General features: G+C 39.8%; 1 protein-coding gene across 1 annotated transcript in view; it reads left to right on the forward strand.

The window, feature by feature from the left end:
* LOC110310088 (mucin-19-like) overlaps nucleotides 1-13,688 on the forward strand; it is a 97,665-nt gene that overhangs the window by 44,867 nt on the left and 39,110 nt on the right. Inside the window, exons 17-27 of the mRNA XM_021182790.1 lie at nucleotides 378-504; nucleotides 1,782-2,028; nucleotides 4,742-4,794; nucleotides 5,796-5,896; nucleotides 6,122-6,273; nucleotides 6,580-6,718; nucleotides 7,866-7,970; nucleotides 8,081-8,278; nucleotides 10,888-11,127; nucleotides 11,276-11,432; nucleotides 12,614-12,739. Of these exons, the coding sequence (XP_021038449.1) occupies nucleotides 378-504; nucleotides 1,782-2,028; nucleotides 4,742-4,794; nucleotides 5,796-5,896; nucleotides 6,122-6,273; nucleotides 6,580-6,718; nucleotides 7,866-7,970; nucleotides 8,081-8,278; nucleotides 10,888-11,127; nucleotides 11,276-11,432; nucleotides 12,614-12,739 (1,645 nt within the window). The remainder of the gene's footprint in view (nucleotides 1-377; nucleotides 505-1,781; nucleotides 2,029-4,741; nucleotides 4,795-5,795; nucleotides 5,897-6,121; nucleotides 6,274-6,579; nucleotides 6,719-7,865; nucleotides 7,971-8,080; nucleotides 8,279-10,887; nucleotides 11,128-11,275; nucleotides 11,433-12,613; nucleotides 12,740-13,688) is intronic.

Consider the following 13,688-nt stretch of genomic DNA (forward strand, 5'->3'; position numbering starts at 1 on the left):
TTTTGGAGATTTTGACAAAAGTGTGTACACTTTAAATATTTTCAAATGACCACTATTGTCAATAGATTAAGGTATATGCTTAAAATTTATCATTAGAGTTAGAAAATTTACCAAAGTATGAGATAAACTAACTTTTTAATATTGGAAAATAATCTGAAATGATCAAAAGCTTGAATAAACAGTCCTCTTTATTTTTCCTAAAGGGGTTAGTACTTAATTAGCCATTTTGAGTATCTTAAAACATTTCTAAATGTCTCAAAGTGCAATTTGATTCTGGGCTCAGGAGTGCATGGCTACACATTAAGCTGCTATGGTTGGATGGCCTGTTTTTCTGAATGATGCTAGGACGTAATATCTATTTCTTTTCTGTTTGAAAGGAATGCAAAAAATATACGTGCTCTTGTGAAAATGGTCAGGATTGCCTGTGTACAGTCTTGGGGAACTATGTGAAGGCGTGTGCTGAGAAGGAAATATACCTTGTGGGCTGGAGAGACGGACTGTGTGGTGAGTGGGAGAGAGGCTGTTGCAAGCCCCTCTGCGTGCTTCTCATCTTGCTTCATGCTGGGGTCAGGAGACACGTGCCTTACAAACATGGACCTGATTCTTTCAAAATTTATTTCCTGTTTTTTGGGGGTTATTTTTTTCCAGAATAATTGACTAATCTTGAATTTTAACATTTTGATTCATAATTTTCATTGACATGTTTTTATTTTTAAGATTCTTATAGGTTCTTATAGAAACATGTTCAGAAAAACCCTGAAATTTATATAGGTTTTCATTTGTATACTGGGAGCTCAAATATTGTAGATAAAATATTTATCATATTTTTGGACTATGACTTCATAAAGATTTACACTGAGAGAAGAATATTAACAACCGAAAAATTTCCAACAAGTCAGGTTTAGAGGCTGGTACCCATTTTCCAGACCTTGGAAGCAGGAAGATTGTGAGTTTGGGGACAGCCTGGGCTACATAGTGTGTTACAGTTCTCCTTGGTCTATGTAGCAAAATCCTGTCTCACAAAATTGGTAAAAGAACAAAGCCAACAGATTTATAGAAGTCTATATCCTTTGGACGTACACAGCATTTCATAGCTCATGTGCATCGAACAATGGGGCCTGGTACACTCTCTCCAAGGTCTCCTCACAGCTTCTCTTCTGCCATCAATTTAGCAACAGTGAAACAAGCTTCCTTTCTCATCTCGTCTAATTGTAATGACCTTCTTTGCTATTTCCCTTCTGCTCCTTCTAACCTCTCTTCTATGGTAAACGTCAGATTATCTTTAAAGTAAAATCACATAAAACTGGACTGCCTAAAACATGTCCATTGTTTCTCCTGGTTTAAAGGGTCGTATAACCACAGATAATGTCCCTGTACTTAGAGATTCTAATGCTGAGTGCTTCAGGGTTAGGCTGTTGCCCTGATGTACCCTTCTCTGGGCTTCAGTCCCCCTGTGAAGTGACCTGTTCCTACAGTACAGATCCTATTTGTGCAGGGAGACAATGTGCATCTTGCTTTTTTATGGCACATGCTACAGTTGCCCTTAGAACAGGAGCATAAGCCACACAAGAGCAGAGTGTATTGCCTAGCCCACTTGTGGCTTTGTTCTAAGCACCAACTGAAAAGAAAGAATAATAATAATAAAAAAAAGCTAATGAGCAAATAGCTTTTTCTACACTCATCACTTATAATCCACTTGGTTCTCTATAAACATCAGTGGGAAGGGAGTTCTCTTCCTTAGTGCACACACAGTAACTACTGTTCTTGTCCTTTCCCCTCAGAGGTGTCTTGTCCAAGTGGTCTTGTCTTCAACTACAAAGTAAAAACCTGCAACAGTTCTTGCCGATCACTGTCGGCACGAGACCGAAGCTGTGATATAGAAGACATTCCTGTTGACGGATGTACTTGCCCTGATGGAAAGTACCAGAATAATGAAGGGAACTGTGTTCAGAAATCTGAGTGTGACTGCTATGTTAATGATGAGATCGTGCAACCTGGCAAATCCATTCTTATTGATGACAATAAGTGGTATGTAGTAGGTTACATAGACGCTCATGATGCCACCCACAGCAGATTGCACAGACGTTTCTTATGGCATTGACAAGGGAATGTGTCCTTTCAGAGAAATGGTCACTTGTCAGTATGAAGTCTCCCTCAAATCTGCCACATTTTTCATTTTCCATATATTATTGAGGCTGGTTGGTATTTATTTATTGATTGGATTATTGATTGATAATTGATTGTGCCAGGGGCCAGCCCTGGTGGGGGTCCTCTTTCTTGTCAGTTCTTGAGGCAGCAGAGGGGGAAGAGCCTCAGTGGAGGGTAAGACTCTGTTTTAGGAGATATTTAGGGTTGCTGTATAATAGTATAAAGTTTACTTTTCTACGTCTAAGTTACCTTGGACTGCAGTTTCTGGCACTTAGCACCTCTTCCTAAAACAGCAAAGGTGTAAGAAAATAGCTTTTATACTATATAGGCCTGGGCTGAGCTGTAGGAGCTGGGCGGCAGGAGCTGCAGGGCAGGAGGAGGTTGGGGGGAGGGGAGGGGAGGAGAACAGTGGGCAGGGGAAGGGGACCTTTCAGCCTTTCAGCTTGCTAGTGGGAAGTTGCAAAAAGGAAAAGGGACATGTTGAAAAGTGATTATAGTGTTTATTACTAAATTTCAAAAAATTTCATATTAAAGCTATCCAAGAAAAAAAAGGGGGGAAGTGGAAAGATCCTAAGTGGGGCAAGAGAAAAGTTCTTCTAAGTGGAGAAGGAGAAAAAATTCTGAGTGGGAAAAGGCAAAAAATTATTTTCTCCTCTTTTCTCTGGGGAAAGGGAAAACATTCTAGTCTTCTTTTTTATCTCTTTGTCCTCAGTACTTATACATCTTTTAGAATACATGATCACAGGTTAAAAAGTTCATCACAAGTTCACACACACACACAATCAAATCACAAATTGAAATAGAAGTTTACAACAGCGAAAGTTTCCATGCATATCCATTAGGAGTTAGTATCTGGCTAACCATCCATCACCTGTCACAGCTCCACAGGTTCACTGAAGGTTTAAAACCATAATGAAGTTACTGGTCAAGTTTTGTATAGATAAGCCCAGTCAATATTTTTATGACCTTTGGTTAATGGTTTTACAACGTCTTGGAATGTGCTCTGAGTAGGAGGAAGTCTGGTTACTATCTAAGGGGCAATTAACTGGTGACACATGGGAGACTGACAGGGTTATCATTGCAATTTTGACTATTAGAAAAGGACCTAATAGCAGTCCAACTATAAACTAGCTTAATAATCACTGCTATAATTTTAGGAATTCTTATACGGCCATTATTAAGACTTAAGAAGTCATTTATTTGTCTATATAGCATCGCTACAAGACAGTACATCTTTATAGATCTGCAGAGATCTTCTCAAAAGGGACAGGATAATACCTAGTGATTGTTGTATATGTTTAATAATAACAGGAAAAGCATATTAATAGCAGGAATCTTTCCTAAAATGAATTATCTTAGAGCCTCGCCTATAAGAGTGTCGTGGATTATATTATAATCCGAAGAAGACCATCTCAGGAAGGTCACCTGCTACTTATTAGCTTGTCCTATGATGGCTCTTAACATGATGGATTGTTCGGGGGGCTCCACTGCACCATACTGATCATATAGGGTTGGCCCTAATCTGGTTTTAACATCAGGAGAAATGTGCTTTGGAAACTTTTACAAACAGGCAATGGGAAATGATTTTACCCTCAGATTATGCAACACTGTCTCGGTATGTAGCATTCTGTGAATACTTGTAAAGTGTCTCTGTCTAGGACTTGAGTCGATTGCTATAATCACACAAGACAGTAGCTGTTCCCATGTACACACAAACTAAGTGAAAGTGTTTGCTTGCATGAAGTAGTAGCTGCTGTCTGTGGTCTTGGGGGACACATCCCAGCAGAGGCTGAAATTAGAATTCTCATAAGAACTGATTGTTTATCCAGATAAAATTCATGTATGGAGAATGATTTTTGTGAAGAGAATGATATAGAAAATGCTTAAGAAATTCTGGGCACAGGGGCTATTGAAGGTTGTGCTAGAAACAGATAGTGGCCAGGCTTTGGCTTAGATCCCCTGTTCACAGTCATCTGGTTCAGGTTTCATGAGAGGTTTTCTTTCCCTCTGCAGTTATTGTAGCATCAGGTGATTATGGGTTACAGGATAGGTCTCCACAGCCATGGCATCTCTCAATATGAGGGATCCAGACCACCATCCTCTTCTGCCAGCACTACTGAGCTAGCTAATACTTCCTTTCCTCCCTGTGACCCCTATACCTACATCACATTCCCTGCTCCAAGGCAAAGCACACGTTTGGTTGAGTCCACTAGCCTTCTTAGAGAAATGACTGACAGTTGCCAAAAGAATAGAACAGCACATTTAAGTCCATTCAATATCCGGCCCCAATCTATTTCTATTGCTTTCCTTCATTGGGTATAAACCTTCCTGCATCCACAGAAAATTCTTGGGAGCCTTTGAAACATGACTTATTCTTTCTTCTCTCATTTTCTTTTCATATTCTCAGCTAGGTTAGACCCTGTGGCTAAACTTTCCATAATGTTCTCTGACATCCATAGCACTTGCACATTCTTAATAAGGTGATACCTTAAAATTTGGCAAAGCGTATATTCTTGTAACTGAGTCACATTTATACAATTACCATTAAACATTAATGTTTAAAGGATATAAAATATATGGTTTTTTTTTCCAGTGTCTGTCAGGATGGAGTGCTTCATTGCCAAACTCCCCTTGATTTAACCCTACGTAAGTGGTTTTATAGCTATTGTTGCTATTTTTTGATTTCTAACTTCTGCCCTCATTTATTTCCCCGCTGGTCCTCTTCTCTCCTCACCTCTCCTCCTCTTATCATCTGTCTGTCATCTATCTATCTATCTATCTATCTATCTATCCACCTATCTATTATCTATTTACCCATCTATCTATCCATCTATCTATTCTCTATCTACATATCTATCCTATCTATCATCTATTCATCCACCTGTCTGTCTATTTATCATCTATCTATCTATCTATCTATCTATCTATCTATCTATCTATCTATCTATCTATTTATCTATCACCTATCCATCCATCTATCTGTCCATCATTTATCCATCCACCTGTCTATCCATCTGTCTATCTCTCTACTATCTATATACATTACTTTCTGTCTATCATCTATCATCTCTCTCTCTCTCTCCATCTCTCTATCTCATTTCTTTAGCTCATTTCTATAACTACCTCTCTCTATCACAATTACTATCTCTATCTTATCTCATTTCTCTATATCTAGCTCAATATGTCTATATCCATCTCTCTCTATCTTCATCTTCATCTCTGTCTCTCTCCATCTCCACTCCCTATCTCTATCTCTATCTCTATCTCTATTTTAACTATCACCTCCTTCTCTCTCTCTCTCTCTCTCTCTGTCTCTCTCTTTCCCTCTCTCTCCCTCTCTCCCTCCCCCCTCTCTCTATATGTGTGTGTATGTATATATATTTATATATATGTGTGTTATGTATATATATTTACATATGTGTATATATATATATGTATACATACATACATACATACATACATACATACATACATATTGCCAAACTCAAACAAAGTCTCCCAGGCTGTCTTTGAAAGGGTAACAGTCCTACTTCAGTATCCCTAATGCTGGAGATAGAGCCATGTGCCAGAACTCCTACTTCTTAAATAATGTGGCTAAAAACAGATCAGGAGTTCTATAGTAACAGCTCCTTGTTTTTATCTCACAGAAAACTGTTCCAGAGGGGCTGAATACATAGATTGCAAAGATCCCAAGGCACAGAGAAGGACAGAAAGGACATGTGCTACCCGGAACATACCTGATTTTGAGGTGGGTAACATAACATCAGAGTGGAGCCTTTTAAAACTTTAAATCTTTCAGGGTAATAGAAGCTAGAATTTATCAGAAAATAATTACATCATTTGTGTGTTTGCACGATCCCTTGTACTTGTCAAATGTGGACCCCAGATGGACCTTAGCCATATTGATGCACTTAACTTGAAACTGATGGTGTACCATGATGACAGAAGTGTTGATTCTCATGTCTTCTTATAGGGTGACTTGCCTTGCAAACGTGGGTGCTACTGTCCTGTAGGAATGGTCCGTAACTCTAAAGGGATATGTATACATCCTGATGACTGTCCCTGCTCTTTTGGTGACAGAGAATATGAACAGGGAAGTGTTACTTCTGTTGGCTGCAATGAGTGGTGAGTAATAAAGAATTCACAATTTATTAGTTTTGGATATTTAGAAATGCGTAGTTTGCTGTTATTTTTTCATGGGAAAAAGTTACACAGAGGACTATTTCAAGAACAATGGCCGACCTAAGTTAGCAAAAGGTCTTACGTTTTGTAATACAAACTTTGTGTAACATAATACCTCATGAACATTAGACAATATAAGGAATATACCTACAATATTTAAACCAAGGAACATTTTATGGTTCTTTACAAATCAATAAAATATATGAATCATAGCAAAATAATTATTACTCTTCCATATTCTCCTTCCAGTACTTGCATAAAAGGGTCTTGGAACTGTACCCAGAATGAGTGTCAATCAACTTGCCATGTCTATGGAGAAGGACATTTCAGAACTTTTGATGGAGAAAGTTACAGCTTCGATGGGCTCTGCCAGTATACATTCCTTGAGGTATATTTTATAATTAGTTTTTCTATCCTCATAATCATTCTTCATATGCTCATGAGTACAGGGGAATTTTATTTTCAAAAATTGGATTTAAAAAAAAAAGAGATCCTGATACGTTTCTAGAAGGGGGAGTGTTTTCCAATGTGATGCTGGCTCCAGCAACTCTGCTGACTTCAGTCATGGCTTCAAATGTATGACAGTAGGCACGTTAAGATATCTGTGTTTGCTGGGCAGTGGTGGCGCACGCCTTTAATCCCAGCACTTGGGAGGCAGAGGCAGGCAGATTTCTGAGTTCGAGGCCAGTCAGGGCTACACAGAGAAACCCTGTCTCAGGAAAAAAAAAACAAAACAAACAAAAAAAAAACAATAAAAAAAGATATCTGTGTTTAAGATTCTAAATCTATAAAACATACATGGAAAAGAGCTGCTACTTGAAGTCAAATGGGTGCACACATTGTGGCCATATTAAGTGTTCAGTGAATGTTAGATTCTGTTATTCTAGTTGCAGCAGTAACAGTGGAGACCGGAGTTCCTCAAGTGCTTCCTTACCAAGCAAATTGACATAACATTTAATCTTGTTAAATCACTGCAATACTAAAATGAATATTATTGCTCCTATAATTCAGATAGAGACAGGGAGATCTAAATGAATTAATGGGATTATACTACTAATAAGAGATGGTCCCAGTTAAAGAATGAAATGTCTGACTTCAGTTTATGCTTTTCAGAGGCAATCAAGCTCCTTCCTAGGTATCATCTATGGGATGTTTTGTTGTCGATTAGTTACGACTATCAACTTTTATATAAATCACTAAAGAAAATGAATGGCCTTTAGCTATTTTTAAAATTCAAAAGCAAACCAATGGTTCTTGTATATGACTTAAGTACTGGGACAACTGTAGTAAAGTCGAGCCTTGTGTGGAAGCAATGGAATTGTTTTTAAATCGGAACAGGCTAATTAGAGCCAACTCTGCTATCTGCCTGGCCACAAATACAGCCAAGCTGCTGCATTTCAGGAGTTCTTTATCATGTATGTATTGATTTATCATAGTATATGATTGATTGAGTTTAAGAAATCCTCAGATGTGAATGTTGTAGTTAAGGTCTATGTTCCTGACATGAATAAACCATTATAATTTACTTTTAACAGGATTACTGTGGCCAAGAAAATGGCACATTCCGTATTTTAATCGAGAGTGTCCCCTGCTGTGAAAACGGGCTTACTTGCTCCAGAAAAGTCATCGTGACATTCCAGGTATGACACGGACATGACTCCTCTTCTCTTGGATGGCCTCTCACATTATGACCTTCTAACTGAAAGGACTCTGGGTAAAAAAAAAAAAAAATCTTCCTTTTAATTTATAGGATCAGAACATCATCTTACAAGATGGCAAAGTGACAGCAGTTCAAACTGCGGAGAGTACAGATTGCAGGGAGCGTAGTGGGAACTTGTACTCGATCCACACGGTTGGCCTGTACCTGATTGTGAAGTTTCTGAACGGAATTATCCTGATCTGGGACAAATACACAAAAGTATCGGTTATCCTGGACCCAAGTTGGCAGGTAGAGACCTCTCTCACAAGCTGGGGAAATGAACATTTAAAGACATGTATACATAGGCCCATAGGCCGGTGGGGTGCTGATGGAGGGCTCAGTTCTCTTTAGTTACCATGAGTATACTCAAATGACCAAATCTCTTAGGAATTCCAGCACAGTTGATTGAGGCATGCTAGTCTAGTGTCTGCTAGCTTGAGATTATCACATGACATGACTTTAAGGCAGTTATATGTTTGGAATTAAGAACATTTTCTTGCAGTAGATAGTCTAAGAGTGCGTGTATGCACGCACAATTACTTTAAAAAATAACAAATATAATTATTTTTCATTCTCAAAAACATTTATCATACCAGGTATGGTGGCACATGCCTTTAATCCCAGCTCTCAAGAGGCAAAGCCAGGTGGTTCTCTATGAATTGGAGGCCACCCTGGTCTACATACTAAGTTCCAGGACAGCCAAGGCTATGTTATAGAAAGACCTCCCTACCAAAATTTATTATGCAATGTACTAAATCATTTTGTAATATAGGATGCCTTGAATTAAATGGGAGCATGTTACTCACAAATTCTGATTCTTCTAAAAAATGGAATTCAATATGATATAGTATTTCTAACTGTGATGCTTATATCTATCTATGAATCATTGGTCTCTCTATCTATCTATCATCTATCTATCTATCTATCATGTATCATTATTATTATTATCATCTGTCTGCCTATCTATCTACCTGTTTATCTATGCATCTTGTATCATCATCATTATTATTGTTATTATTATTACCTATCATCTATCTACCATCTATCTATCCTCTATCTACTACCTATGAATTTGATATATGTATTAGTCAGGATTTCCATTCCTGCACAAAACATCATGACCAAGAAGCCAGCTAGGGAGGAAAGAGTTTATTCAGCTTACACTTCCACATTGCTGTTCATCACCCAAGGAGGTCAGGACTGGAACTCAAGCAGGTCAGGAAGCAGGAGCTGATGCAGAGGCCATGGAGGGATGTTACTTACTGGCTTGCTGCTTCTGTCTTGCCCATCTTGCTTTCTTATAGAACCAAGACTACCAGCCCAGGGATGGCACCACCCACAATGGGCCCTCCCTCCTTGATCACTAGTTGAGAAAATGCCTTACCGCTGGATCTCATGGAGGCATTTCCTCACCTGAATCTCCTTTCTCTGTGATAACTCCAGCTTGTGTCAAGTTGACACACAAAAGCAGCCAGTGCACCCATCCCCCTCCTCTTCCCCTCCTTCTTACCACTCAGGAATCCCCACTGTCCCTTACATCCCATCAAGCCTCCTCTTCCCTAACTTCCTACCATCGTTCTGTTAGAACTTACGTTGACCCTATTACTTAGCAGTCATGAGTGGTGTTTCCGATATCATTGGAGTGAAAATACCTCTGGGTAGCTGAGTCACCTGGAAGGTCTATTTTTACATTTTCAACAGGCCTCCAAGCTGATTTGTGTGGTGGCCTATGAGGTTGGTCTTAAGTCCACATTCTGTCCACATTCTTTAGCATTGGTTATCACTTGTCATCTTGAGGACTACTATTTAGTCTGTGGTGAGATGGATTCTAGTAGAGTTCTAGTTTGCATTTCTTTCATGCCTACTACATTTGTTATTTTAGGTAGCTATTCAGTCTTGCCAGCACCAGTTGTTGAAGACAGCTACTGGCAAATTTAAATCAGCTGTGTAGCATTCATTCTGAGTCCTCTTTTCTCTTCCTTTGCTCAAAGATCCGGTTTTCTGCCAAGAGCAAGCATACTGTTTTTATTGGGGTGGTTCTCACAACTCGAAATCAGATATGGTGATTCCCCCGGAATCACACTTTCTCACTCAGGCTTGTTTGTTTGGCTACCCAGGATGTCCTGTGCTCCTATACGAGTATTATGATTTTTCTGTTTATTTTGAGAATGCCATTGAAAGGTTTATTTGTATTAATTGAACCTACAGATTGCCTTTGGTAGGATGACCATTTTCACAAAGTTAATTCTTCCAATCCATAGGCATAGGAATTCCATGTTTTCTTTCTAAAGAGAGGTCCTTTGATGTCCTTGCTTAGGTTTCTTCTGTCTTTTTAAATTTTCCTCAAACGTTCTGTCTCGGAACAGTTGGTAGTATGCTGACTAGAGTTGTGTCAACTTGACAAAACTTGACACGCTAGAGTCACTGGAAAGAAGGGAGCCTCAATTGAGAAAATGCCTCAATAAGATCAGGCTGTAGGCAAGCCTGTAAGGCATTTTCTTAAGTAGTGATTGATGACAGAGGGCTCAGCCCATTGTGGGTGGGGCCATCCTTGAGCTGTTGGTTCTGAGTTCACACTGAGCAAGCCATGAGGACCGAGCCAGTAAGTAGCACTCCTCCATGACCTCTGTATCACCTCTTGCCTCCATGCTCCTGCCTTGATTGAGTTTCTGTCCTGACTTCCTTTGGTAATAAATACTGATCTGGAAGTGTAAGCCAAGTAAACCCATTCCTCCCCAAATTGCTCTTAGTCATGGTGTTTCATCACAGCAATGGTAACCCTGACTAGGATGATTATTATATATGAAGACTTCTGTTTGTTGTTGTTGTGACTTTTTTCCCCCCTTTAATCAACACAGAACAAAGTGTGTGGTCTTTGTGGAAACAACAATGGTGACCTTAAGGATGACTTCACAACAAGGCACTCTTCGGTAGCTGCCGGAGCACTGGAATTTGCCAACAGCTGGAAAACATCTCAGGAATGTTCAGACACAGTAACTCAAAGCTTCCCGTGTGACTCGAACCCATACTGCAAAGCTTGGGCTGAGAAGAGATGTGAGATCCTTAGGGATGACACCTTCAGGGACTGCCATAGCAAGGTAGTGCTGCTCTGAGCATCACTGCTCACATGGGTCCTTCCCACACTGCTCCTGGCATCACTGCTTACGTGGGTCCTTCCTACAATGCTCTGAGCATCACTATTTGCATGGGTCTTTCCCAGACACTCATGTGTTGTGCTCTGTCTAGGTGGACCCCACGACCTACTACGATGCATGTATTGAAGAAGCCTGTTCATGTGACATGGAGGGGAAGTACCTTGGGTTATGTACTGCTGTGGCAATGTATGCAGAGGCATGCAATGCAGCTGGGGTCTGTGTCTCGTGGAGAAAGCCAAACTTCTGCCGTAAGTGAACTTTGGTTTTCTGAAAGTTGTAAGTAGACATGTTTGTTTTCGTAAATGACTGCTCTCCCTCTCAGATATCCTATTAGGCAATAATTCTCAGATCTAGAGGGGGCTGGAGATACCCTCACATGTGTGTTCATGATAGTGAAAATACCCAACAGAAATAACACAAGGTATAACGTTTTGTGTTCAACCTTAGTTAGAAACAGCCCTTTTGTTCATAGAAGAAATATATGGAATATTGATGGAAAATGCATCCCTACCCTTGATGAATTTGAGTTTTCATATGCTGTGGCATGAGCTTCCAATACTGCTCTTGGTTGAAATCCCCGCATATATTTCCTTGACACACCACCTAATTGAAAATGATTTTGAATATGAAACGAATCTCTATACAAAGAACTGCATAACCATAATAGAAATCAATCAGCCCTTTCCCCTGTAAGCAAAGCATGATGGGAGATGTTTTAAATGAATTACAAACATTGACAGGATAAACACTGCATTCCGCCAACAAAACTTAGTGATAGATCAACCTTATTTGAAGAATACTACATCTCAAAAGAGCTTAATTTCCTCAGAATCTTAGTGAAACACTGTAGACCAGGTTCCTGCAGAACTCCTTATATAGCCCTGGCTAGCCTTGGTCTTGTGGCAATTCTCCTGAGGAAGCTTCTTCAGTGATTAGATTATAGGAGTGAGCCATCTGCATGCCTGTCAGTCCCCCCGACCCCGCAAAGGGATTGCCTAAGACCATCAGAAAACACAGATATTCACAACCACCAATCCAGATGATGGCTTAAAATATCTCCAAGTGAGCTGTAAAAGGAAAAGACGTGACTAAGTCTGTAAGCATCCCCCATATGTGTGCTGTGTTGGGCTATCCAATTCGGATAAATCCAAAGACACTTGGTGAGGTGAATGACACATATTTAGTCTGTCACTGGTGCCATCTAGGATACTTGAGAAAAAGAAGAAGAAGAGAGAGAGAAAGGAGAGGGGGGAGGGATTGGGTGTGGAGGGAGGGGGTCGCTGGAAGAGGTGGGACAGCGATCGGGATGTAAAGTGAATGAGTAAATTTATGGACAAAAAGTAAACATGAGTCAAAACTATTTTTGGAACTCGAAAGGTGGGAACAGCCATGCTAGGAATGGATGTAATTTGCTGCCATTCCTTCACAGCTGTGTACTGCGACTACTACAATGCCCCCGGGGAATGCAGCTGGCACTACGAACCGTGCGGTACAGTGACGGCCAAAACGTGCAAAGATCAGGTCATTGGCCAGAAGTTTTCTTCAGTTTTAGAAGGTAAGGCGGGACACATTCAAAGAGGCCGGGAAAATGGTGCCGCCTCTAAAACCAACAACTGTTAGTTTCCCTCAATTCTCAATTCGGTGTCTGAGGTCTATAATTACACGACGTAATTTTTATTTTAGTGATAGTCCCATGGAACCTTCTATTTCGGCGCAGATGTCCTTTCTGGGGCAGTAGATGGTGATGTGGCTCTTGTTGTCCATCTTTGTTCTCGTCATGTGGTGACACACATGCATGAGAGAGCAGCCTCAGACTATATCCTGTGAAAGAATGAAGTTTGAGGGTGAGCCGATCATCTGTGTGCCACACTTGAACAGTACTCTCTTCTTAACGTTGTATCTCCTAGAGAGAAAAACAGGAACAAAATGTGACATCAATTTCCTAAAGTCTCCTGTGTGTCACACCTTAGGCACTGGGATTTTTTGTGTGACAATGGGGTCTTATCTCTCTCTCTCTCTTGGAAAAAATATACACCTTTAGAAATGTCATGCACAGTCAAGGGACGCATCTATCCAAAGCCTGCTTTGTGTTCACATGAGTATGAATGAAGTAGCAAACCATACAGGAATACAGAAATACCATACAGAAAACTTGAATATGCTTGAATATATTTTAAAACAAGAGTATGCTTGAGAAGAAAACTTAAAATTGACTATAGCTATTAGATTATATAAATTTATAAGTGAGCTTGGTAGTATTTGGCTATAGCTATTACATTTTATAAGTGAGCTTGGTAGTACTTGGCTATAGCTATTACATTTTATAATTGAGCTTGGTAGTACTTGGCTATAGCTGTTATCATTTTATAAGTGAGCTTGGTGGTACCTCAGTCCCACTACCCTCCCACATCCATGGGAGTGATGTCTTTTTTTTTATTTTTAATATTTTTATTACATATTTTCCTCAATTACATTTCCAATGCTATCCCAAAAGTCCCCCATAG

The sequence above is a fragment of the Mus caroli genome, chromosome 15, assembly GCF_900094665.2.
Source record: "Mus caroli chromosome 15, CAROLI_EIJ_v1.1, whole genome shotgun sequence".
Taxonomy (NCBI): domain Eukaryota; kingdom Metazoa; phylum Chordata; class Mammalia; order Rodentia; family Muridae; genus Mus; species Mus caroli.